The sequence below is a fragment of the Haemorhous mexicanus genome, chromosome 2 (assembly GCF_027477595.1).
Source record: "Haemorhous mexicanus isolate bHaeMex1 chromosome 2, bHaeMex1.pri, whole genome shotgun sequence".
Taxonomy (NCBI): Eukaryota; Metazoa; Chordata; class Aves; order Passeriformes; family Fringillidae; genus Haemorhous; species Haemorhous mexicanus.
In genome coordinates this window covers 32,912,731-32,937,703 of record NC_082342.1, presented here as the reverse complement: position 1 = coordinate 32,937,703, position 24,973 = coordinate 32,912,731, and the positions used below count along the sequence as shown (strand labels likewise).

Below are 24,973 nucleotides of genomic sequence, written 5' to 3'. Positions count from 1 at the left end.
CAAGGCTGAGGGAGCCAGGCCTGCTCTACCTTGAGAAGAAACAACTAAGTGGCCACCCCATCTATGTCTACAAGTATCAAGACGGAGGGTTCCAAGAGGTGGATCCAGGTTTTTCACTGTGACACCAAGCACTAGGACAAGAGGCAAAGGGCAGAAGATGATGCATTGGAAGTTCCACCTGAATCTGAGATAAGAGCTTTGCAGTGTTGAAGACCATGTAATGGAGCAGATTGGCTAAAGAAGCTGTGGAGCCTCTCTCTCTGGAGATAATCCAGGACCATGTGGAGACAGTCGTGCACCATGTGCTGTGGGAAGACTTTGCTTGAGCAGGGAGGTTGGAGCAGTGACCCCTTGAGGTCCCTTCTTAGCTGACCCATCCCATGACTCTGTCCTGCCTAACACAAACCCGTGCACAGCACAGGCCTGCTCAGGGCACTGCAGGTGGTTCCCACCCGGCATATTCCCATGCTAATGTCCAAACTTCTCAGGACCTAAACACAGGGCCTTTGATACTTGATAACACTTAGTAAGAGAATGATCTTCCAAAATACAATATCAGCCCCAATTACCCTACTTAAAGAAACTTGAGTTTTTGGTGCAATCACTCAGAGAGTAAAGGTAGGCTTTCCAAGCTCGATCAATATCCACAACAATTACCAAAAAGATATGAATTCCTTTGTAGAGACAGGGCTTAGCAAAGCATTCCATCATGCCTTAATGTAGTCCATACAATATGAGACAACTTACTATACTAACCTCTAGTGCTAAAACAGTCATTAAGAAAAAACATAGAAGAAAAAGATTTGCCCATCAATCTGATGAAAATTGTAACAGTAATTTTAGGCCCTAGAGAGTTGCAAAAAAAGTTTCAGTGAGTTTGTTCTTACCCCAACTTAATTCTGCCATAGCATTTAAACAGTTAGATTGAGTTAGATGTTAGCTAAGTAAACAAACCAATACCACATCCATTACAATCAGTGATATACTCACAGACATCAACAGTGGTAAAGATGCTACCCTTCAAAATGGAACAGCAATTGATTTTCTTTTATTAAAACATTAGCACAGTTGTGAGGAATTTGAAAATTATGTTGTATAAATTTATCTGATCATTCTGAATCCATCCACAAAAGCACGTAAAAGCTATAAATTTACCAGATCAAATCAAAGAAGACAGTTAATCATAGTTAGACAATTTTTTCAAAAGATAGAACTTTACACCTTAGTTAAAAAAACTTTATAAAATAAGTTTATATTTGTCGAGCATTTTAATAGTGATATTAGTAGTAGTAACGTATACTTCAGTGTGTGCCACAAATGATAGACAAAACTGTCAAAGGGGTTTTTCTCATACAAGACGGAAATACAAGAAATAAAACCACAGAAAGTTCTCAAGACCTTACAGGGATAATAAATGGAAGCATAAACATAAATGAAAGCTATAACTTGTGACAAAGTTGTTGGAGTTTCTTTTTAGGTAGACCAAGGGGGAAATGTGGCAAATAGATTTCAGAAAGCTGCAAAAGCTGGCCTCAGAAACAGAAAGAGCAGAGAAACTCAAAACTAGCTGCAGCTACAGAGTCTGAAAGTAGAAAAAGTTACAGGAGTATAGCAAGCAAGAACATTAAACAATAGCTCGAGCCTCAGGTTTGGCTAAGATAAACCTTAAGACTGCAGGAAAATATGCTTAGGAAGATGGTAGAAGGTTTTAAGCTTAATAATGGAGTACTGTGTATTGTTAATAGAAGGAAGCCAAGCAAGCATTCTGTGAAGCAGGTGTACATGTACTTTTCATAACTGGCTAAAACAACTGTCTGTAAGCTTTAGCAATATGCTATTAGCCAAAAATGTTTCAAGACGCTGGGTAACAAAGAAATCTTTGGCTACAGCTGGCTGTACATGAGCTTTACCATCTTCCTACTGTCTCAGCCAGGTAATGGGGCTAATGCTGCAAATAAGGCTCAAGTAGGGTACTCGAGAAGTCCTGTCTCATTTGTGAAAAGAGAACAACACCAACACAGTTCCCACCCTGCAGATTCCTGTGCTAACGTCCAAGCTTCTCAGGACCTACACACAGGGCCCCACACAGCAGCCATGCCTGTTCAACATCACTAACTCCTCCAATACTGTGTCTTCTGCAAGGCTCCCCATGCACTGCCGTGCCCTCTGCTCACCCCAGGGAATTGGAGATCCTTTGCATGGACACATCAGGCACAGCCTCCTCTCTGCTGGAATGCTGCTGCTGCTGGTGGGAGGATTTGGGGTTTCTACAATGTAGCCCAATCTCTTGGCTTTTTTCTCCAACTGCTTCAGAGGAATCTGGGATCTTTCCTGAATCTTCTCTAGGCAGCTTGGGGAAATAAATGCAATTGGACACAGATGTGCAGAAGAGGATTTGGGAGGAGCTGGAGGCATTGCTGCTCTCCTCTGCTGACAGGACACATGGGAACATCTTCAGTGCAAAGCCCTTCAGAGCTCTGGGCAGTGGGATAGCTTGATGTCCTGTATGGGCCAGCCTCACACTGCTGTGCACACAGCACAGCACGGATGTGCAGAGTCTCTGTCAGACCTCTGTAACCAAACTCAGTGCACACAAACTATGAGTGTCTCTTCCTGCCTACAGGGATTTCCCACTGTATGGGCATGAACAAGGTTGTGTGGACACAGAAAAAAGAGGACATGGTTTTCTCCATCTCTGTCCATTTGTGCCCTGGTGCTCTTTTGCAGAGTGCAGCAAGAAAGTGGCAAGGATTATATCCCTTCTTCTCTGGCATGGAGAAGGTCAGTGTGTATCTGCATATCCTGTGGGGCACAAGCTTCTCCTCAGAAATCTCTCTGAGATGAAGTGTCTCCCAAAGAATAATCCCAGTGCAGAAGCAAAGGCAGCCGGTTCTCTCCGTGAGTTAAGAGAAGCCTGTCCGCCCCCTTTGGAGTTAGAGAAGAACAGATACAGAAGTATTCTCTGCCAGGCTCCAAGAGACACCAACTCTGCAGGTCAGCAGCCTCTGCCGTACCTGGACAACCCTTCAGGCCTGAGTGGGATAAGCAGAGATTCCACATTGCAGCTCGCAGGGTTGGGAGTCTGTGAGTGTGAGGGAGGCTAGAGAGGAGACGCACAGTGGGACACAGACACAAATATTCACTCCTGAGATCTCCATGCCTTCCCATAATTTCTGCCATTATGTTCATTCCTGTGCACACTCTCAGGCTGCCACACAGCCCCATCCTGCTCCGTGATAGCTCTGAACTATGGCGTCTTCTGAAGTCCCACCTACTCTTGCACACCCACGCAGGAAGCCAGAGGAGCAGAGTACAAGCACCTCATGACTGCCTGCAGGTGTCCTTCCCCACCGTTCCTGGGCAGCCAACAGCCTTTGTGACATTTCAGACTCCTGCTCACTCCCCTGCCCACCCACAGAGAGACGTATCTCTTCCTCTCCACCTCTCCTCTTTCCACACCTCTGTGTCTGTGCTGTCACCAGGGGCAGGTGGCTGGAAGGAGGAGGCCTTTCTCTATGGATTTACACCAGTTCCTTGTGGCCGTGCTGCTCCCTGTTGGTAAGTGGGCTTCCCTTCCTCTTGAGCAGCTGCACTGGAGCTGCTGCTGCTGCATTCCCAGATGCGTTCCCCATTGCTGAATGTGCCCCTTCCCAAAGGCTTCCAGGGGAAGGTTTGGCAATGAACCAGGTGAATTTTTCCCAGGACCTATTGAATCAGGAAACCCTGCAAACCCACAAATGTGTTTTTTCCTGCCCCATTTTAATACTTCACTTGAGAGTACCAAAGTCATTATTTCTCAAAACAGATTCACTGTTGTATTTGAAGCTGGTTGGTTTGGGTTGTTTGGATCCAATATGCCTTCTTCAGAGAAGCAGGGCACTGTCCCATAGCTTTCTGATATCCTGGTGGCCTTCCACCAATGGCCTACTTCAAGGATGTGTATTTTTGTCCTCTTCAATGCACTTCACTTCCCACCTTTCATCTCCTGTCTTTTCAGGCTGGGCTCTTCAGCAATCTCCAGATACAGTTGTCCGGGTAGGAGACACCGTCACTCTGGAATGTTCTGCATCAGCGAAAAATTTCTTTTCCATGTCCTGGTACAAGTTACCCATGGAGAAGAATGCCAGTCTGCAGTTGGTTGTATATTCAGTGGAAGGTGGCAAAGCAGATATTGAGAAGGAATTCAAAAATCGCTTCCAGAGTAATGGGACTAAGAACAACCATTTATCTGTGAAGATACAGCATGCCCTACTCAATGACTCAGGCACATATTTCTGTGCTGAACAAGATCCACAGTGAGTCAAAGGCTGGAGCAGCACAGCACAAACCTTTCCAGGCAAACAGGGATGTGCCACCTGCACACGCTGAGCCCTGTGTTTGACAGAGCCCTGTATTCTTCACTTGCCCTGCAGCTCTTCAGGAAAGATGGTGTATGTCTGTCTGTCCACTTGCCTGTCTTCAGCATGGTCTCTGTCTGCTTGTCTGTTCTTTCCCATCTCTGAATCAACTTCTGACTCTGGTTTCTTATTGTCCTCACTGTCTCCGCTTATTCTCTGCCACTCACAGACAGCTTCGCACTTTCCTCGTTCCATGTCTGTCTGTCCCCCTGTCCTTTCCTTTCTGTCCTGTTACACCTATTCTTTCTGTATTCCTTATTCTGTTCTCTATCCATTTCTCCTTTATTTCTATCTGCTATGTCAACTCATGGTTTTTATCTTCCTTCCTTCTCTACGGCTTTCTTCCTCTCTTTCTGGCTCGCGTTCCTGCTTCCCTCCCAGCTATAACTCATTTCTTCCTACAGCTTTTCTGTCTTCCCTCCTCACTTCCCGCCTTCCTCTCTCCTGACATTCTTTTCTTCTTGGGATTTGGGACACCCAAGCCTCATTCTGAGACTCTGCAAGCACAATACATGACATTCCAATCAGCCTCCTGGCAAGGACCAACTCTTCAACACGGCAGATCCAAATACTCTACTGCAATGCCCTGCCTTCTGCTGGCCATCACCACCCTCATCCCTCTTCCATTCCTCAGGGTGATATAAGCAGGCTCAAAGAAAGGATGACATGCTGCTGCTCTAGTGTTCCAAGAGGAAGGGGGACAGGCAAAGTTTGAGGATGAATTTCAGAATCATTACAAGAACTGTTGCAATATAGGCTACTACTTTTCCTGTTCAAAAAGAATAGAAATGATGTTCTGCTTCAGAAACAAGAGCACGTAACTGACTGAAAGAATCCTGATATGAGTCTGCAAAGTGTTCCAAGACCCTGTCAATTGAGAGGCACTACAAATAATAAATATTTTCTCTTGACTGATGTTCACTGCTACTGTGCTCCATAGTCTTTGGGAGTTTCCAGAGAAACAGTGCACAAAGTAGGGGTGCCTGAAAGTCTTTATTGATTTCTCATAATTTTTGCTTGTCCAAACCCAAATGAATAGAAATGATGATGAGATAATACAGGCCACGCCAAGCGAGCATCTCAGTTGGAGGCAATGGTGGACTGGATCCAGGAGACGTAGTTGCAAACCTTGGTGTAAACTCCAGGTAGGCCCTGCTGGGCACATCCATAACCCCAGGAGACAATGCCCTGGAGCTCTCCATTGCAGACCACGGGACCGCCAGAATCTCCCTGTGCACACAAAGGGGATGGATATTCAGCAAATGGCATCAGCCTAAGCAACGAGCCAGATATCCCTGAGATCACTGACCCTGGAGGAAGCCCTGTCTGGCGTGCTCTGCACGAAAGTTCTACAAAGGCTGTTCCTGATTCACACTCTCCACCTGATGCTCCTGTGCCTGACTTGAGCTCCAGGGGCACCACAGCTAAGGATGAGTCAGCTGCCTGCTTTTGCCAGATGCGGTACTTGGCAAACCTTCAGGATATGTGTGCCTGAAGCCTCTGCTGTCATTCAAAAACTCAGATTTACCAGTGCAGTGAGTCTAGCTGACTGTGTAATGTGAAGGCCTCTTCAGCTGGGAAAAGGCAGGAGAGAAATAACTGGGAAAGGAGAGGCAGATGAGTTACCTGGCAGGAGTCTTTTCCTCCCTCCAGGAACCCTACACACATCATGTTCTTGGTGATTTTCCCAGGGTAGGCAGCAGAGCACTGCTTGGCAGTCAGGACTGGAGCCTTCAGGCACTGCAGTTGGTCTGGGTAGTTAGCTGCAAAGAAATAGGGATAGATGGTTGATGGCATTGCTGAGTCCTTTTCAGAGCTTGGAGAAGACCTTAGCAGAAAAGGAAATGCTGGACACCCTGTTCTAGCAGCCATCCTGCTTCCTGTCAACAGTAAGCACAGCATGAGTCCCTTCTGTAGAGATGGAACAAATTCTACCCATGGGCCCACCATTCTACACTGCAGCCACCATAACTTTTACTGGTACCTGGCAGTTCGTCAATTGGCAAGGGAGGGGCCACTCATGTGATACATACACTGGAAGAAACCTGAGCCTCAGGGAAACCATCCTCTCCTCTGGTGCAGGTTTAGATGTCATCTGTGGAATAGACACTACTGGCCATGCACATCTCTGGCCATTGGTGTGAGAGAGCAGAGATCTCTGGTAGGAATTCAAGGTCGACAGTCCCAGACCTCACCCTTATTCTCAGAGAACTGACAACTCTGTTGGCATTAACTGTGCCATCCCTACACTGATGCATCACTCAAAAAAGCTGTCCCCCAGCACTTCCCTGTGTTTTAGCCTGTCCTGTTGGGGTTCATGGCCAGGTCTTAGAGACTGTCCTGGGCCCCCAAGGGTCTGTACATTCCCCCAGAGTACTCACTGCCACTGCTGAGAGTGTTGCCCCAGCCGGAGATCAGGCAGGTGGTGCCGGTGGCCACGCAGCTGGTAGGGAGAGGAATGGTTTGGACAGCACTGCTGAGCTTGGCTGGGGTGGCCAGCTTGATGAGCATGATGTCATTGTTCAGGGTGGAGGAGCTGAAGCCAGAGTGGCGGATGACTTTAGCAGAGTTGATATACTGCTGTGTGGATTCAGAGAGCTCCAGGTTGTGTTTCCCAAGACGCACTTGGATGCGACTGGAAAAGAGAAGGCACAGTGTGTCCTTTAGTGCTATGGGCAGGCTGAGAGAAACCTCCCTGTCACTGAGTGCACTCACTCCAACATCACTGCCACAGAACCTTTTGGGGCAGGGGATCTTTCTTGTCCTGCAGGGAGTCCTGGGGATCCACACTGAGATCTTAACCCACTCCATGCATGGGTGGTAAATACCACCCATGGGGGTGTGGGTTTGTGAATACGTGACAGCAGTTGAATACAGAGCAGCACTGGATACAAATATTCTGGGACAAGGCAAACGGCTCCAGCCAGACCTCGATCCTCTTCCTGTTCTCCAGGGAGAATGCTTGAGCAAGAATCATGCAATTGATAAAGAATCACTGCCCTGAACTCTCTGCTTGATTATCCCATTTGTTTTTTCAGAAATTGCTCGTCATTCACAGGAACATTTGCAGAAGTGGAAAGCCCTTGAGGATGCCTGGCTTCCTGAATGGTCCACCCATCCCTTGGCTATCTCCGGTGAGAATGGAGGCACTTATATATTTCTATCTGATAGCTCAGAATTCCTGCTAGAAGTGAACTGGAAGACAGAAGTAGGTTATAGAAGGATGTAGTTTTTCCACTCACGATCTGTAGCAGTGAGCAGCCGACAGGACCCACTGGCTGCTGATGAGGGAACCTCCACAGAAGTGATATCCAGAATTCAGGGACACCTGATATGGCACAGAGTTCCTTGCACAGGTGTAGCCTCCCACAATCTTGTCATCATCATCTTCAGCAAAGGTGGGGAAGGCAACTGGGGGACAAGAAGTGCCATGTGTCAACAGCTGGCCTAAAGTAATGTGGCCTGTAATCTGCCCTGTGACTGCCTGCCTGAAGCCCCTCACTTGTAGGTTCCCCTTCTATGGACACTCAGGGCAGTGCTGCTGGGCAGGTCTAAGGCACAGGCGTTTGCTGCACCCTCAAAGAAGGGGATCAGACTTACACGGGGGCCTCACGTATCTGCAACTAAAGCCCTGCTGGCTACTCCCAGGGAACATAGGGACACAGAAATGTTCTTGTTGGGTCAGATAATGGATGTGTCTTTCCCTGATTCCCATCTACTGAAACAGTCAATGGTTGACTGAGGGAAAAAGCAAAAACTACTGGCAGTGATATCTTCTTGGAGCACTCACCGAGGGTCCAAAATTTTGCAATTGCCTTAGGACTTCCTGGGCCAGAGCTATTCCCTGTGCACTCGTTAGTCCCGAAGGAGAAGGTAGCCTTTTTCTGAAGCTGTGGCCACATCTCCATAGTTGGGTTAGGAACCCCTATGAAGGGTTCATTCCCCAGCTTGTGGCCCAAGGCGTTATGAGCGGACAGAAGATGGAAGTTGCAGGGCTCTGACTTGTGCAAGTCAAAACTGCACTTGGCATTCCCACAATAGGTTACCTTGCAGTTTTGCTCAGAAACTCAGCTTCCTATAAATTGACAGAAAGAGAAATAGAAGATATACTCACCAGCCACCCCAATAAAGGCAAGAAGCAGCAGGCACTTCATGGTCTTGATTCGATCTCAAGCCCAGACTGGCTGACTGGACGTGAGAGCTGCTAGAAATACATTTCGGGTGATGGTCTTATCTCTAGTCCAAGGTTTTCTCCAGACAAAATGTACACAGTGGAAAATTTGAGGATCCAAATGTGGGCATTAACAGGCATTGGTAGACTGTACAAATGTCATACATGTTAATCATAAACCACTGCTAAGATAGAGAGCTGTTTTAATTTTTCTGTGAGGTAGCCTTCAATCTAAAAATACCTCTTGGTTTTGGAAGATGTGTAGTTGTTTGTCTGTCTCATTCTTATACACAGCACCTGTATAACAGAAGTAACAACTCTCAATCCTCTTTCAGATTCCACTGTGCTGATGGTATCTTTCTTAAAAATGCATGTTTTTACACAAAGTTGCATGTTTTAGGTAGTGGACAAAAAGATACATTGCATTTATTTGGGAAGAAAGAAACAAACCCAAAAACTCCAGCAAACCCAGTAGTTTAACTTTGTTAATTTTTTTTAGCAAATTCCTTTTCTTGAATAATGCCTGTTTTTATCATATGCAAGACAGTGTTTTCCTAAATCAAGTTCCTCCATTGTAATTTCCAAAGGGAGGACAGAAAAATGATCCCGTGTCCCCTGCTGTTTCCCAAGTTAAATAGTTCAAATGTGGGAATGCTCAGCATCTCCTTTTTCTTATTTCTCTCTCCTAACCTGTACTAAAATATCTGCCTATGTACCAAACCATGCTTTTATTCATCTTTGGAATGTTCTACAGACTCATTTTTGCCACACCAGAATTTCTGTACAATGCTGATGGTTTTGAGTGTAATGTAGATGAACAACAATGCTGTGACCACAAATAGTGAGATCTTCTGAAATTCCTCTCTGCAGGAGTGGGGATTTCTGTCATGATGTAAAGTTTACTGAAGCTTAATGCTTTGCTGAACAATCATGTTCATTCTCCAAGCAGCTGCCAACTTCATCATGTTAGCTCCTGAAAGACACAGGATGCTCTACAGAGGCATTTAAGAGAAGCCTTTTGTATGGAATTGCTGGAATAGCTTGAGACACTAAACAGGAATACTCTTCCTCTCCATACTCTTACTCAATAGGAATATTCTTCCTCTTGATTAATTTTTTTGTGGGTCCTGGAGGACTGATACGCACAGTGTCACTGTCTAGAGGGAAATTTTCCTTCATGTTGAAGTACAAGTGGAAAGCCAGAGCCTCTTCCGGGTGGTGTATGAATTATGTTGGGCTTTAAACTGGTGTTAGTGCACAGCTTTCTTACAAGCTTGTTGTATCCTGTGAAAGAAAGAAGGATTAGAAGCTTCCTTTGGGAAAGGATAATATTCTCAGGACTAAGAGTGTCAAAAATCACAGAAGCTATCCAATCCCATTATAACTAATTGGAGCAAGAAATACTTCCAGTTTACAAAAGGGTTTCATTTGATCTGTCTTAGGCTACTGCTAAAGCTCACAGCCAAAGGTCTGGATCATAGCTCCTGTGGCTCTTTTGTTTCTAAGTCTTTGATGGCAGGTATCTAGTGAACATACCTCACCCAAGCCCCTCTCATTCTCCTAACAGCCTCTCTGACACTCTTTCTAGAGGCTCCCAAAAAGCCCAGAACTCCATGGTGTTCTGCTCATGGGGCAAACTGATGTCAAATGAAGGCAAATGGTGTTCCTGACACCATGATGATTCAGCTGTCATCCAGCAAGCAGTCTCAGAGCAGCCCTTCAGGTCTTTCCATGAGAACTGTGGAGGATGAACAGATCCCTTTGAATTACAGCGGAAATAAGAACACCCTCTGATGACCCTCCTTTCTTTCTTTCTTTTGGAGAAATAATCCCTGTCTGAAACATAAATAACTCCTTCTGCCCAGTGGTGCTGAACATCCCACAAACCAATTGAAAGGTGTTTGTAGTATCCTTCAAAGAACACACTCAAGGGTGTACATCCATTGCTGCAAACAAGTGTCTCATTTCAGGCAGTAATGCTGCAGTAGAAAGCTGGTGGCTCCTGGGGGTGCAGGAAGGGGGAGGGATGGTGACTGAAGGGTAGCTGTGTTAGATATTACCAATGGACAAGCAGTGGCAGCTTGTTTTTCTGGAACTCCATGTTCCTAGTTCAAGTATTTTGGTCAGCTGTGTCATCACAGGGCTCGGATAAAGGAAATATATTTGTCCAGGCTGATGCAAGATCCTGGGAAAGAGAAACCTGTTGAAACTCTGCACTGACGGAGGTAAAGCTTCCCATGAGCATAAAACATGAAATTTCTGAGCTTAGTCGTTTTACATCTCAGTCATGGCTTTGATCCCTGTATGAGCCATTCACTTAGGAGTTGAACTTGATCCTTGTGGGTCCCTTCCACCTCAGAATATTCTGTGATTCTGTGATCTCACAGAGCTTTGTGGTGGAGGAGCAATTGCTCCTCTCTTCCCCTGTATCTTCTGCCAGTGAAGTGTTCCTGGACAGGCACCCCTAGGATTTGGAACATCAGCTCCACACTTGCTGGGGATCAGGAGAGTGTTTGGTGAAGGGCTGTGCATCTTCTAGACTTTGCATCTGAAGTCCATATTCAGTGAAGGCTGCTGCCTTATGATGTTCCTGTGCAGAAGTCTTCCAAGTGGGGTGCAAGATGGGGCAGTGAGGTGTGAGGTGGAAGCATTAGAACTTTAGTGTTTCCCATATCTAATGATCAGCTACTAAATGTACATATACTAGGTGTATGGGTTTAAAAACACTTCCCTAAAAGGGGTGTATATTGAAGAATTTTTGGAGAACTCTGTTCTAGTACTGTCAGAGAGTATTTCACATGGGGTTTCTTACATTTTGCTATAACATCCAGTGTCCAACAGTGTCCAGTTCTGCAGAGCCTTCATGTCCTCTCTGATTTCTTCACTACCTTGAAGCCATTCTGGTTTTTTCTTAAGTTTTGGGAGGGTGAAGAAGGAAAGATATAACTTCTTTCAGCATGCCTGAGCTCAGGAACTGGGAAGGAATTCTGGATGACTGCGGCCAGAGGCACTGAGGGAATAAAAAAGTAGGAAAAGAGCATGGTACTAGGAAGAAGGGTAGGAAAATCCTATGAACAGGCGTCCCACATTAAGCCAGATGTGGATATAAAGCCTCAGCCTTTGAGGCTGGAAACAGACTGTGTCCCAGTAATCTTCAGCAAATGGCTGGACCAGGAAGGAATAGCCTTGAAAGGACATTGCAGAAGGAGACATCAGATTTGAAAGAATTTATTTGTGGCATTCACATTCTCTGAAAAATTCTTTTCCCCAGGATTTTTCTCCTGGGAAGTTGAGAGGCCTCAGAGAAAAGGAAAACAGTTCTTATCTCATTTGCTTCTCCTGTGTTGAGCTCATGTGTGGAATGTGTTTGGAGATTGTTTACCCAAAGGTGATTGCCTGCTTGGATTCTGGTGTGAGTTGTTTTGACTCATTGGCCAAGCTGTGTTGGGACTCTGGAAAGAGTCAGGAGTTTTCATTATTGTCTTTTTAGCATTGAGTAAGTATCTCTTCTGTATTTTTTAGTAGAGAGTAGTAGAGTATTCTTTAATATAATATAGTATAATAAAGTAATAAATTAGCCTTCTGAGAACATGGAGTCAGATGCATCCTTCCTGCCTTTGTTGGGGCTCCCTGCAAATACAATATTTATTTAATTCATCTCATCCAGCACATGATCTGCAAGAGAGCAGAAGAGCTGAAGAACCTTCCCTGGAGGGTCTGTGTACCCCAAGCCTATCCAAACTGGGCAATTTTAACATCTCTAAACCTGGAAGCGCAATCTTTGCTATGAAAAGAGGGGGGGGAGAGTTTAGGAAACAAAAAGGAAGACAAGGCAGGACTGGGAAAATTGTATTGGTAGTGATGCGGAAAGTGAGATGTTCTGAAAAACTTGGGAAGAAGCTTAGAGGTGGCAGCAAGCAAGGCTGGCACAGGGAAATAGAATGGATAAGGAAATGGAACTTTTACCAAATAAGCAGGAAAAGCTTCTTCCCTTAGAAACAGAATTTGAGTGAACTGTTTGGAGGTGAGAGCTGTAAAGAAAGAAGCAACATGGGTCTAACTGAGCAAGGATGACAAGTGTGAGGAGGAAGGAGTCCTCTAAGAATTGTCTGCAAAGAATTGGCCATGGAGGACCTTCCTGTACTGGTGTAGACTACTGAAAGGGACTGGCCTAAGATGCCTTAAATCCCCTAAAACTACAGAGCCATCTGATGCTCACAGTCGCCACTGTCTTGGATGCAATTCTAGTCCAGACCTTAGGCACTAAGCCTACATGTGGGTCGGATAATGGGTTTCCAGTGCTTTCCTTGCTTTGCAGCAGGCATTTTTCTCTAACATTTGGGATAGGGAAGACCACCTTTGCCTGATGCTCTGTTTCATGACATTAGTTTCCAAATCCAGCACAAACCTCTGCTAAGCCTGTACTTACTGTTTCCTGTGTATGTTAAACACTCTTCAGGAGGAATCTTTTCCTTATTCCCTTGGTTCTCTTCCATATGGGCAGTGTACCTCAGCCCTTTCCTCATTGTCATAATTCTTCTATGGTCTCTTTTACCCTTAGGGAGGAGATCTCACAGTTTTCCCCCAAGACTCACTGTTAGGCTGTGCTGACAGAGGGGAAGCTACCACAGCTCCAGGCCCCCTGGCCAAGCTGGCAGTAAGAATGAGAATGTCTCCCCAGTATTTGTACCAATAAATACCAAGCATACATTCATCTATACACAGGTGAACACATGGATCAACACAGATGCAGCCACAGAACAGCACCGATGGCCTCATCTTTTGTCCCTCTCTGGCTGGGGTTCACAGTGGGAAATCAGGGTTCTAGACAAGGGTTCAATAGTGGGAAATATATGTATCCACATTAACAGTGTGCAAGCTTTTCACAAGTTTCTGTGCTGAGATACTGAGTCCAGTGGCTGTCACTGGATGCCAGCCACATGTGCCAGCCCTTGGACCTCTGAGTCCCCCAGCACTGCAGTCCAGTTGCCGTTATGTCCACACACGCGCCTCTCACACAGCCCCTTCTCCAAAAATGCCTGTGACTCCCCTGCTTCCTCTTGTTGCCACCTCTCACTGTTCTTGCCATTAGAGACACACACCTGGAGCCCAGGTCACCTCACCTACCTGCCAGGTAGTCTGGCTTCACATTCACGAGTGATGACACACTCGCACACCCTCCCTTCTCCACAGGGAACACCTGGCCCCTACAGCCTGGGGCCCTACTCCAGTCTCTGCTGCTTAAGTTCACCTAGTCTGCTCTCTCCAGCTGCTGGTGCCTGTGCTCTGACTCCAGTTCCTAGCCCGCAGATGTCCAGACACAAAACACATGCACATAGAATAGACAGTTCCTCCCTCAGGTGAATACTTACAAATGGAACTTAGTAAGACAGGGCTAAGTAAGACTGAGCTAAGTCAGTACAAAGCATAGCCAGACAAGCATACTCACTAGCGTCCTGTTTACCTCTGAATGGGCCATTTTATAACTGTATTCCTCCACTTTTCTGCATCTACTCTTCCCTGAGTACAGCAGTTCAGGGTCTTACTTGGGAAGTTTGACCATACCTGCTATTATCTTGGTACTTTTTTGTTTTCCCTTGTTTCATCTTTAATCCTGAAAGAAAACAGACTGGAAGAATTAGACATTTTAAACTGAAAAATGAAAGTGCTGTCAGTTTAGCTACTCTTCAAAAGGCAGTAACATATTAAGCAATTCCCAAGAGACACACTAGAGGTCCTGAGTTACATCTTCGAGTTGCTTGCTTCCTTTGGAGAGTCTGCAATCATCTTTTGTTTGCTGAGACTGAAAAGCTCATCTGAATAGAAATCTTCATCCTAGAAGGAGTAATAAATTCTAACATAAGTGATTAAAGAAGAAGGTGTAGCCCAACAGCATTGAAATGTTTTTTACCTTGTCTCAGAGTTTTTTCACAGAACAATCTTAGAATTAATTCCCACAGCCTCCACTATCTGTTTAATTTCCCATCAAGTCTCAAACAGTTTCTCCCTCCAGGATTTAAGGTCTGATTAATACTGGAAAAAAATGCTTTTGACAGGTTTGGCATGATGGTCAATAATCAAACTAAAAATCCTCTACTGTCTTCATGCAATGGCACCCGTTTTGGGGCATTGATCCAAGCAGCAGTGTCCTATGGAACTGTCTCAGCAGGGTCCATGGAAGTGTCTAAAAGTGTCCCATCCTAGCAGTAAGGTAAAAGGGCAAAATATCAACAAAATAGAATTAAGAACTAGTAAAATCAAAATATACCTCCATAAAAAGATGAAAAACTTGTGAGGAGTAAAAGCTAAAAATATGTAACAAAGAGTAATCAGTATTGAAATGTAAAAGGATATGGAAGTATATTAAATTTGTTCAAACTGATTTGCTAACTGATGTATTGACTTTGAAAACGGCATAAAAATTCAAAGAAAAATGGAAAAGTTATGGAAGGTAATTAAAAAACCAGAAATGTCCAAATCATCTGCTATTCCTTGACAAGTCACTGAAACTGTAATATCTCCAGCACAGGGTTCAACCTCATGGCAGCACAGATACGGAATAATTTCTTCTGAGAAACCCACGAACTGGCAGAACCGCTATTTCTTAGATGCAAAGTGTTCACAACACTAGAGATAATACATAACTTTTACACATCATATGAAATGCATGTTCATTCCTGACTGGGAAGAAGCTGTAACTTCTCAGAAAATTTCTGGTAACTCCCTTAAAAAGAAGGATTTAAAAAGTGAGACAGGGAACATTCGCTACCAAATTTCTGAGATTTCTGCTGCTCTGAATCCCGGAGGATTCAGGAACTAGGCCTCAGGCTCTAAGAAAGTACAATATTACCAGGCTCATAGAAAAATCATGCCTTTTATAGAAATGTCTAGAGGCCTAGGGAAGATATAAATCTCTCTAGAGCACCAAGCAAATATGGGAGAGGGGATAGCAACAAAATGTGAAGAAGAAGAGAAGACCTCAGAAGTATCCCACAGTGTTTTGAATCTGCGATATCGGGATTACTGAAGGACATTGGAATTAATTATGTGTATTTCATTAAAAGTACTAGGGAGAAAAGAAACAGTGGAAATAACAATTTTGTATTTTATACATTCAGAAAAGAACGGAGAGTGTTTTCGGTTGTGTATGTAGAGCTGTATATAACTGAATAGAATACATTGCATATATGGAATAGGCTAACTAGGATGTATCTGGGAGGCTAGAAACAAACAGAGTGTTCATGAGGTTTATGTTTAACTACAGTTTTTGTTTTGAGAAAAAACAGCTGGTGGTGATGTCTTGTGTTTTGTAAAAGTGAATTAGAGCTCCCAGGAAGATCAACCAGCATGGAATATGCATCCCTGTCTAGAAAACTGAAGAAATTAAGATATGATTAAACAAAATTTTTGTGCCTTTGCTATCTTGATCTATCATCATTCCTTCAGACTAACAAGATTCAAGTTGTGAAATGCCATGCTCCAGATATTAGGAACAACTCTTCAGAATGAAGCAATACTGTCGTGGTGAGGGAATACTCGGACGCTCAATATGAGGGATCAGCAAGCTTAATTTATTGATGAGAGCATCAGACATTTATGCACAATAAGTAATAAGCTCATACATATTCTGTAAGCTAAGTAATCTATTGGTTATACTATAGATAGCAATTCCCCTCTTACTTTCTCATTCCTTTCGACTTACATCTTCTTTTTCTCATCTCTCTCTCTCAACTACAGCATCCTGTTATCGTAATGCAGCTATGCTTAAGGCCACAGTGTCTTTGCAGGTGCAGAGACTCAGATTAGCTGGGTCCATTACTTTTCCAATTCTTGGTCAGCTATCTAGGGCATGTCTACGTGGCTTTTGTCATGTAGCCATCACTACACACAATACAGGTGTACTTTTGCTGGAAATCCTTCTGCAAGGAGGGCCCATGTTATATCCACTGATGTAAATAGGTCTAAAAATCGCTCATGAATCCACTGATCCTAGGTTCCTGTCGGGCCTCCAACACCCAGACTCTCTCAAACATGGAATGAAAGCTCAGCATTCAGCCAGCAATAAACTGGTCTGTGAGAAATTGCACATTTGTGTCAGCAGCTCAGAACACTGACTTGTGGAAAAGCTGAAGCAGGCCTTGGGGCCCCGTGAATAATATTTAGCTTTGCTTTTACTGGCTCACCAAAGAAAGTAGGACAGCTGGACAGGCCCTTCTCTCTTCCCTGCCCAAACTTGAGAGACAAATCAGGGCAAGGGGAGGGGCATGGGTTTCTCTCAGCTCTTGTCTCACAGTGAGCAGGAGCACACTGTCCTGGGAGAGCTGGAGGGCCATGCTGGCTGTTGTGCTTGCTCTTTTACCTAGTGAGAGACAACAGATCCATCTGCAGCAGGGCTCTCATCCAGGCCATGCAGGGCTACAGGGCTACTGTTAGGTAGGCAACCCCTTTGGCCATCATCTGTACTCCTGCTCCTCACTCTCTCTTGTTATCTCTTATTAATGTAGGTGTTGGGATTGGAGCTTACATTGCTCAGTGGCCTGACAAAACCCTTCTGACACCTGGAGGCTCTTTGACCATCTCCTGCTACCAGAATTACAGTAACCTTGCCTATATGTTCTGGTACCAGCAGCCTCCAAGAACTGGTTTGAAGTTTATAGTCAGCAGTAGTACATGGAGTCATAACTCTTATGAGGATGCTTACTCTGAGGCCAAGTTTGAAGTAACCAAAGAGAGTAGTAATTACTCTCTGATGACAATCAAGAATGTGACACCCAAGGATGAAGCCACATATTTCTGTGCTGCGAGCGATCGCACGATGTAGGGACGGGGTTGAACACCAAGATAAAATCCCCACCTTCTCTGAGTGAGAGATGGAGTCTTTGAAAAATGTGAGACAGTCAGGAGAGGGGAAGAGGAAGAGCAGAAAGAAGACTCCGTAGAGGTTGTGGCAATGGACCCAGGATGGTTTGAACTGGAGAGCAACAGAGCAGTGCAGCAGCCTCTGTCTTCAATGTCAAATTATTAATCAGATTCCTCCTTCCACCATCATATCTTTTCAGTGCACAGATATGTCCTGAAGAAGAGCTGTTGCTTAACTTTAGGGGGTTGTGGTCAAAAGCATTGGGTATTAATGAGAAGCATCCTAGTTCTCTAAAACAAATCTGTAAAGCTCAGGGAGTCTCTGCAGTATGGCCTGCTTCTTTGCACCTGCTTCTTCTGTAAACTCCCAAGAATGCAGGACAGGTATGACTGCTGCAAGCTCTAGTTTCCTGTGAAATTCTCCCACCAAAAGAATATAATTATTAGAAAATACATCTCTAAATGTTTCTTCCTGACACATTCTTGTTTTTCCTTGTCTGAAGTATTAGGCAGCATAGCCTCCAAAGCTCAAAAAGCCTCCTATGACAGACATGGAAACAAAAGTCAAGGATCTCCCTCCCCTTTGTTCTGTCACTCACATTTATTTGCATTCTTGGCCTGCAAGTCCTGTCCTTTTGACAGGTTACAAAGGAACAGTAAGGTGCAACAAGACTGGTCTCTGCTGGCATGTCTTGGAAATTGCCTTTTGAACATGACCTGAGGAGCTGCCAGCACCACATACTCCTTCAAAACTAGTGGAGAGGTGACTTCCTTCTTTTTAAATGAAAGACACCTCATGGAAGACAGCCTCTACATGACAGTAAGGACACTGATGGAGCTCTAGACTGGAGATGCAGAAAGAATGATCTTAAATGAATTTTGGTCCAATGGGTTAAGACCCTGAATAAATAGTGTTAAGATGACAGACATACTAAGACCAAGGTAGGAAAATAATATTCCACTATTGGTTTTACTGTTTAGGCAGTGATAGCCAAAAGAATCCTAAATGTATTTTTTGGAAGAATTCAATACATACAAACAGAAGTTCTGTACAAACAGACATAATTAGTGACTAAGAACTCTGTTCACTGTTGTAGAAGAGAGAACAATCCAGAAGCATGCTGAGATGACCAGCCTGATACCTCATGTTCTGTAGTCCTATCTCCTGGTCCTAGATGTTACATCTTAGTCTATGTTTCTCATTCCCTTCTCTAGGACACTCACACCTCTTCCCAGCTAAACAGGCTGTATCAGAAATTATGGGTTCTTCTCTGATATGTGAAAAGAATAGAAAAAATATTTTGTCATTTTCCTAGTAGAATGACCTTGTTTTGAGGGATTTTGTCCTGTGATTTCCAGTCTATTTTTCATATCCAGACAGACTCAAAGGAAGCCATTAAAGAGCAATACGAAAAACAGGTTTACTACAGGTACTTGGTCAGGTTGCTAACTATGTGTTGAAACTTTGTGAGACAAGTCTGCGCCTCTTACATACAAGGGAGGGAGATAAATGTAGCCTGTAACCTCTCCCCATCAGTTCCCATCCCTTCAGACAATCTGCAAAATGAAGGCTTGCTCTTCCTCCTAGATGAAGCCTTCTCATAGGCAGAGTCACAAGCCTTGGGAAGATGCTCTCAAGCAACACCAAGCTGCAGAGACAAACACCAGCCCATAGTAAGAAAATTACTCCCATTGCAAACCAAAACCTGCAAACTGTGAGCTTGAGGTTTGCTTCTCATCCTGGGGGAAAAAAAGAGAAACAGTAGAAAGGAAAGCAGCATGAATACTGCCATGACACTACCAAGTGGAAAACTTCTGCATTTAAAGCCGACCAATAAAAGAATAAAAAGTGTTACCTTATTGAGTATCAGGACAAAATCTTGAGAATATAAATTGAGCAATAATGGGTACACTGAAAGGTAATTGGGCTATCACATAGGAACAGCAATGGCAAAGGAAGGATGTGGTCTGGGGTTGGGTCATGGTTTAGCCCCAGCCAGGATCAAGCTCCACCAGCTGCTTGCTCACTCCCCACCAGCAGGACTTGAGAGAGAATTGGGAAAAGCACAAGTGAAAAACTCATGGCTTGAGATAAAGAGTTTAAGAGGTGAAGCAAAAACTCTGTACACAAGCAAATGACAACAAGGAATTCATTCCCCACTTCCGTATGGGCAGGCAGGTCTTCAGCCATTCCCAGGAAGGCAGGGCCCCATCACACAAAACCGTGACTTGGAAAGAGAAACACCATCATTCCAGACATCTCTCTCTTCCTTCTTCTTCCCCCTACTCGCCCCTGAACATGACACCATTGGATATGGAATATCCATTGAATCATTTGGGATCAGCTCTCCCATCTGTCCCTCCTCCTAAGTTCCTGTGCACCACCAGCCTCCTTGCCTGCATGGGGGTATGAGAAGCAGAAAAGTCCTTGGATGCTGTGTAAGCACTGCTCAGCAATAACAAAAACATTTCTCTCTTGTCAACAGAATATCTTTTCTTCTCTAGCGTCGAGAAAGTCACAGCACATCCTGTGGGACACACCCTTCTCCTCAGAAATGTCTCCGAAGCGAGGTGTCTCCAAAAGAATAATCCCAGTGCAGAAGCAAAGGCAGCCTGTTCTCTCCTTGAGATCCCCCTCTGGAATTATGAAGAACAGCTAGAGAAATATCCTCTGCCAGGCTCCAAGAGGCCCCAGCTCTGCAGGTCAGCAGTTTCTCCCATACCTGGACAGGTATAGGACAGGCCTGAGTGGGAGAAGCAGTGGTTCCACATTGCAACATGCAGGGTTGGGAATTTGTGAGTGTGAGGGAGTCTCGGAAGGAGACAAACAGCAGCAGACAGAAACGAACATGCATTTCTGAGATCTCCTTCTTTTCCCATCCATTTGTGCCAGTTTGTGCATTCCTGTGCACACACTTAGGCTGCCACACAGCCCCATCCTGCTCCATGATAGCTCTGAAGTATGTCACCTACTGAAGTCCCACCTACTCTTGCACACCCACGCTCAGACACAGCAGGAAGCCAGAGGAGCAGAGTACAAGCACCTCATGACTGCCTGCAGGTGTCCTTCCCCACCATTCCTGGGCAGCCAACAGCCTTTGGGACATTTCAGACTCCTGCTCACTCCCTTGCCCACCCACAGAGAGACGTATCTCTTCCTCTCCACCTCTCCTCTTTCCACACCTCTGTGTCTGTGCTGTCACCAGGGGCAGGTGGCTGGAAGGAGGGGGCCTTTCTCTATGGATTTCCACCGGTTCCTTGTGGCCATGCTGCTCCCTGTGGGTAAGTGGGCTTCCCTTCCTCTTGAGCAGCTGCACTGGAGCTGCTGCTGCATTCTCAGCTGTGCTCCCCGTGTCTGGCAGTGCCCTTTCCCAAGGCTACAGATCTGCTTTTTCCTGCCCCATTTTAATACTTCACTTAAGAGTACCAAAGTCATTATTTCTAAAAACAGATTCACTCCTGCATTTGACATTTATTTGTTTGGGGTATTTGGATCCCATGTGCCTTTTTCAGAGAAGCCGGGCACTGTCCCATAGCTTTCTGATACTCTGGTGGCATTCCACCCCACGGCCTACTTCAAGGATGTGTATTTTTGACCTCTTCAATTTCACTTCCCACCTTTCATCTCCTTTCTCTCCAGGCTGGGCCCTTCAGCAATCACCAGATACAGTTGTCCAGGTGGGAGACAGTGTGACTCTGGAATGTTCTGCATCAGGGAAAGATTTCATACACATGTACTGGTACAAGTTACCCATGGAGAAGAATGCCAGTCTGCAGTTGGTTGTATATTCAGTGGAAGGTGGCAAAGCAGATATTGAGAAGGCATTCAAAAATCGCTTCCAGAGTAATGGGACTAAGAACAACCATTTATCTGTGAAGATACAGCATGCCCTACTCAATGACTCAGGCACATATTTCTGTGCTGAACAAGATCCACAGTGAGTCAAAGGCTGGAGCAGCATAGCACAAACCTTTCCAGGCAAACAGGGATGTGCCACCAGCACACAGTGAGCCCTGTGTTTGACAGAGACGCATGTTCTTAGTTGCCCTGCAGCCCTTCAAGAGAAAAACTCTATGGCTGTCTGTCTGTCCTTCTGTCCATCTATCTGTTCTTCTATCTATCTATCTGTCTGTCTGTCTATCTATCTTTAGCTTGGTCTTTAGCTGCTTTTTTATTCTTTCTCATCTCTGAATCACATTCCAACTCTCAATTCTTCTTGTCCTCACTGTCTCCACACATTTCTCTGCCATTCACAGACTGCTTCTCACTTTCTTCTTTTCATGTCCTTCTGTCTGTCCCCATGAATTTTCCTCTCTGTCCTTGTTAGCATTCAGGAACACATAATCACGAGAAATGATTATATGCAGGTGCTTTTATTGAAGAGCTCTGGGTGCCAGGGGTAAAACCCAAATCTGACTCCGACATAGGTTCGGGATGGATATGCTTTTATATTCTATCGTTATATAACTTTCATGTTAATTATTAAACTTACATTGTTCTATAGTATACATAGATTTCAACCAAGCATAGCTACCTTAGACTAGGAACATACAGTTTCACGTTGTTCTTCTTATGATTATACAATAATTATTTTAATTACTACTACTTACGTAGGTAAAACACAAGGCTTAACATTTCAGAGTTTATCTTAGCATTTTCTAGGGTGCCACTGTAATCCTCTCATGAGGATGATACCTATTCCCTTCCTATTTCCTAATCTCTTCCTCTTCCATCTCTCCTTCCTTGCAATCCGTAACATCAATTCATGGCCTGGGAAGCCAGATGTGGAATAGCCCACACAGTGCTTTCTCTTTCCACCATCTGCAAAGACAAGGCCCACTGTCCCTCAGCTCCCCACAGGTATTCCCCTTCTTCTCCTACAGGTCTCACTGCAACGCCCATTAAGGCCCTCACAGCTCTGAGTGCTTGGGCTGCTCCGGTGCCTTTTGGGGTCCTGCCTCCCTCTCAAGGATGGCATTTGCTGCCCTCACAGGGCTGCATAGAGAAGAAGAGCTGTCACACAACTGGCTGGGATGTGGGGTGGTCAGGCAGGGACTGAAGCAGCCATGTCTGGGGAAGACAGGGAGAGTGCATGGGAAAATTCAAGGCACCTCGATGGGGCCTTTATCCCTCATTCCACCCTCTCCCAAGGCCTTCAGAAGCAGGAGGGGAGCAGCCAGCAGTCCTCTGCCTTGCACTCACTCACAATCCCCTGCAGGCTCAGCACAATCCTATCCTTCCAAACAGCATCCTTCCCTCCACACCCACCCACACCCAGCCTGACCCTTCCACCTGCAGCATCTGTGCAGGGTTTCTGCTTTCCTGCAGAAACAGAGTTTGTGCTGACACAGAGTTTGTGTCACTCCCCAGGGTTCCCAGCCAGCCAATGCCTTCTCTCATTTCTTGGCCAGCCCCACCCCGAGATGTCTCGCCCTCACTCACTGCTCCCTCTGCACATACCCTTGGGCAGCTACAGGAGGCAGGTTGCTGAGGGGGTAGGGGCCTTTCCCCCCATGGTTCCCTGCTGTTTCTTGGTGGCCATGCTGGCCCCTCTGGGTAAGTGAACTCAACCCAGCCCTGAGCACCTCCACTGATCCTGCTGTTGCTCTCCCAGCTGTGTAACCAGTTCCTGGCAGTACTTCACTCTGCAGAGCTTTCTGCATGGAGGATAAGCAGTGAATGTGGTGGGAATGGGAATCCCTGAAATCTTCTGCAATGGCCATCTATTTGTCATTCTTTTTGCAGCCCATAGATGGTTCCTGGGTTTGGTCTCAGGCTGCCCAGGAATGCATCTTGCCAATTGAAAAGAGATTGGAAATTCACCTGCTGATCTGAAGAGCTGTCCCATGCCTTGAACTGCTCTCTTGGCTGCCCTATGTCTTCTCACCCTTTTCCTACTAACCCAAAGTGCCTAAGTCAAATTTTTCTAATTTTTCCCTCTTTCTCACTGCTCCTTCTTTTCCTTTGCAGTGTTAGCCCTGGAACAGTCTCCAGACATGGTGATAAAAGAAGGCCAGTCTGTGAATCTGGAATGTTCCAAGAAGGAATCCTCCAACACAGCTATGTACTGGTTCATGCTGCCTTCAGAGAAGAATTCCAGTCTGACACGGGTTGTTTATGCATTCGAAGGTGCTACTGCAGTGGTGGAGAAGGGTTTTGAGAGCCATTTCAAGAGCAGCAATATACAAGGAGACAGTATCACCCTCTCAATAGAACATGCCTTTCTCAATGACTCTGGCACATACTACTGTGCTGAGGGTGATCACAGTGGTGAGACTGCTGAGGGAGCTGAGCACAAACTTGTCCCTGCACAACCAGGACCTGCTTTCCACCTTGTGGGTGCTGCACGAGGCAGGGTGATCACTTCTCACTCATTAGCTGCTCTGCTTCCTTGCCTTGCCTTCTTTCTCTTTTCAGATGCTGACAGTTTATTTGTCCATCATTGTCTCCATGCCACTCCAGGCCTCCCTCTGCATTTAACTCTTATTTGCACTACCCTTGCTTCTGTCAGCCTTTCTTCTCCTCTATGTCTCCCTTCCCTTCTCCACCTTCTTCCTTCTGTCTTCAATCTGCACTCCACTGACTTCCTCTTACCTAACTCCCTTCAACCCTGCATATACTTCTCACTGTGAAAAGGAAGGAGTGCTTGTGTGGGAGGTTCTTGGTGCACCTGTAGATAAAGGCAAGGCCTGGCAGGTGTGGAAGTAGCCAGCAGCATGAGGGAGCTGCCCACATGCTCCTCTGTTACAACTCCTTGTCTGTGGTTGTTTTGTGGCCAAGGAATATGAACAGCAGAGCACAAGCCTGTGCTAACTCGGGTAAAGTGTTATGTGGATCCCTAACTCCTCCATGTAGAGTGGTGTCTGGGGCAGGAAACACCTGCCTTCCAGCCCTTGATCCACATACAGTTTATCTTTAGCAAACATATTTTAAAAATTACAGGGTACATTAGAAAGTTGTGCAGATAACACAAATTTCCCACAGGTTACAGCATTCTATACATCAGTGACTCAGATGGAGGGTAGAGAGTCTCTGTATGAAGTTCCCTGATAAAACCAAGGTAGGAGGAGTTTCTGATACCTGAGAGGGCTGTGCAGCCCTTTAGATGGGCCTTGAGAGGTTGGAGAGATGGCCAGAGAGGAACCTTTTGAAATTCAGCAAAGGCACTTGCAGGGTTCTGCACCTGGGGAGAAACTGCCCCATGCAGCAGCACAGGTTGGGTGCAGACCAGCTGGGAAGCAGCTCTTCAGCGAAGGACCTGGGGGTCCTGGTGGACAAGAAGCTCTCCATGAGCCAGCAGTTTTTCCTGGTTGCCAGAAAGCCAGAGGTGTCCTGGGATGCATTAGGAGTGCATTGCAGGGATGCATTGCCAGCAGCGGGAGGGAATTGAGGCTCCACTCATCCCTAGTGAAATTCATCTGCAGTGCTGTGTCCTATTATGTGCTCCTTGCAAAGGAGGCATGGGGCTCCTGGAGAATGTCCAGTAAACAAGTGGAAAGATGATAAATAAAGTGGAGCATGTTATGAATTGAAGCAAACTCCAAT

At 45.4% G+C, this 24,973-nt stretch overlaps 1 protein-coding gene and 1 long non-coding RNA gene across 3 annotated transcripts in view; one reads left to right on the top strand and one right to left on the bottom strand.

Annotated features, from left to right (window-relative positions):
* The first annotated feature begins 3,168 nt into the window (after nucleotides 1–3,168).
* Nucleotides 3,169–5,557, top strand: LOC132323275 (uncharacterized). The gene is made up of 2 exons (XR_009485303.1): nucleotides 3,169–3,558; nucleotides 3,998–5,557. It is a non-coding gene; the product is annotated as an uncharacterized LOC132323275 (long non-coding RNA).
* The window catches only part of LOC132323268 (trypsin I-P1-like), a 40,797-nt gene continuing 21,195 nt past the window's right edge, over nucleotides 5,372–24,973 (bottom strand). Inside the window, exons 1-5 of one of the 2 annotated variants that reach the window (XM_059838298.1) lie at nucleotides 8,512–8,644; nucleotides 7,640–7,808; nucleotides 6,779–7,032; nucleotides 6,024–6,160; nucleotides 5,372–5,627 (exon numbers count right to left, since the gene is read on the bottom strand). In XM_059838298.1, coding sequence (XP_059694281.1) covers nucleotides 5,478–5,627; nucleotides 6,024–6,160; nucleotides 6,779–7,032; nucleotides 7,640–7,808; nucleotides 8,512–8,551 — 750 coding nt within the window. In that variant the 5' untranslated portion in view covers nucleotides 8,552–8,644 and the 3' untranslated portion in view covers nucleotides 5,372–5,477. Of the gene's footprint in view, nucleotides 5,628–6,023; nucleotides 6,161–6,778; nucleotides 7,033–7,639; nucleotides 7,809–8,511; nucleotides 8,645–24,973 lie in introns of those variants that run through there. The other variant, XM_059838299.1, reaches the window with a different exon arrangement.